We start from the raw sequence: 895 nt of genomic DNA, 5'->3' as shown, positions 1-895 counted from the left end.
CCCCCCGAGACCACTCTACTGGTCCTCTACCTTCTCCACAAGGTCGGTGCTCCCCGCAAGGGAAGGGCCCTGGGCCGGCCCCAGCGGCACTGGTGCAGATCATTGCGCTCCTGCGCACCCTGATCGGAACCATGTCGCTGGGCCCCCAAGGGCCGGCCATTACGGCCCTATTAGACTCCATTGTGGAGCTGGTAGAGGCCGGCCTGACGGCTTCACCGGGCCCCCTTTCGGCCCCGGTAAGTCGTGCCCCTGCGGCATCTCAGGTACCCCAGGTACCGCAGGTGTCCGCTGATGGCTTTACGACCGTCACGAGACGGCGTCGGGGTCGCAAGGCGCAGAATGCTGCCCCACCTAGACCCGGCCCTCCGGGGCCATCTCAGATACCCCAGGCGACTCGTCGCCCGCAGCCTACTACTCAACAACGGCAGCAGCAGCAGCAACCCAGGCGCCAACCACCGGCCCCACGCCGCCAACCCCCGCGTCCTGCTCCACAGCAGCAACAGCGCCCTCCTGCCCCTCGCCGTCAACAGGCCCCCACCATCGGCAATCGCCGCAACCCTCACGTGGCAGCGGCGAAGAAGGCGGCGGCCGGCGGCGGCGAGAAGCCCGTGATTATCATCCGGCCCTCGGGCCCGAACCCGCCAGCTCCTCTCTCCAAAGAGGAGTTTAGTAAGCTCAGGGTCTCTGCTCTTCAGGCACTTCCCGACCACGTGACAATCACCGGTACATTTCCGGTGGGGCGCTCGTCCCTCGGAATGTCGGTCAAAGACCGTGGGCATCTGCCCGCGGTTTTGGCCAACTTAGGTACAAAACTCCGTGGATATGAAGTGGCTCCCAAGCAGAGCAGGGCGCCTCGGGTGATCCTCTTCTCTCCAGCCGTATCCAAGGACGTCAC

The 895-nt window shown here is 65.5% G+C and overlaps 1 protein-coding gene across 1 annotated transcript; it reads left to right on the top strand.

The window, feature by feature from the left end:
* Positions 1–131: 131 nt before the first annotated feature.
* On the top strand, positions 132–669 carry Pmar_PMAR002108 (immunodominant antigen Cp23, putative; the record flags this gene model as incomplete). The annotated part of the gene is made up of 1 exon (XM_002768416.1): positions 132–669. A coding segment is annotated over one exon (538 nt), but the record flags the coding sequence as incomplete, so codon positions are not given.
* Between the last annotated feature and the right edge of the window lie 226 nt (positions 670–895).

Source organism: Perkinsus marinus (genome assembly GCF_000006405.1).
Source record: "Perkinsus marinus ATCC 50983 genomic scaffold scf_1104296968368, whole genome shotgun sequence".
Classification (NCBI taxonomy): Eukaryota; Perkinsozoa; order Perkinsida; family Perkinsidae; genus Perkinsus; species Perkinsus marinus.
This window is presented reverse-complemented; position numbering and strand designations above follow the sequence as displayed.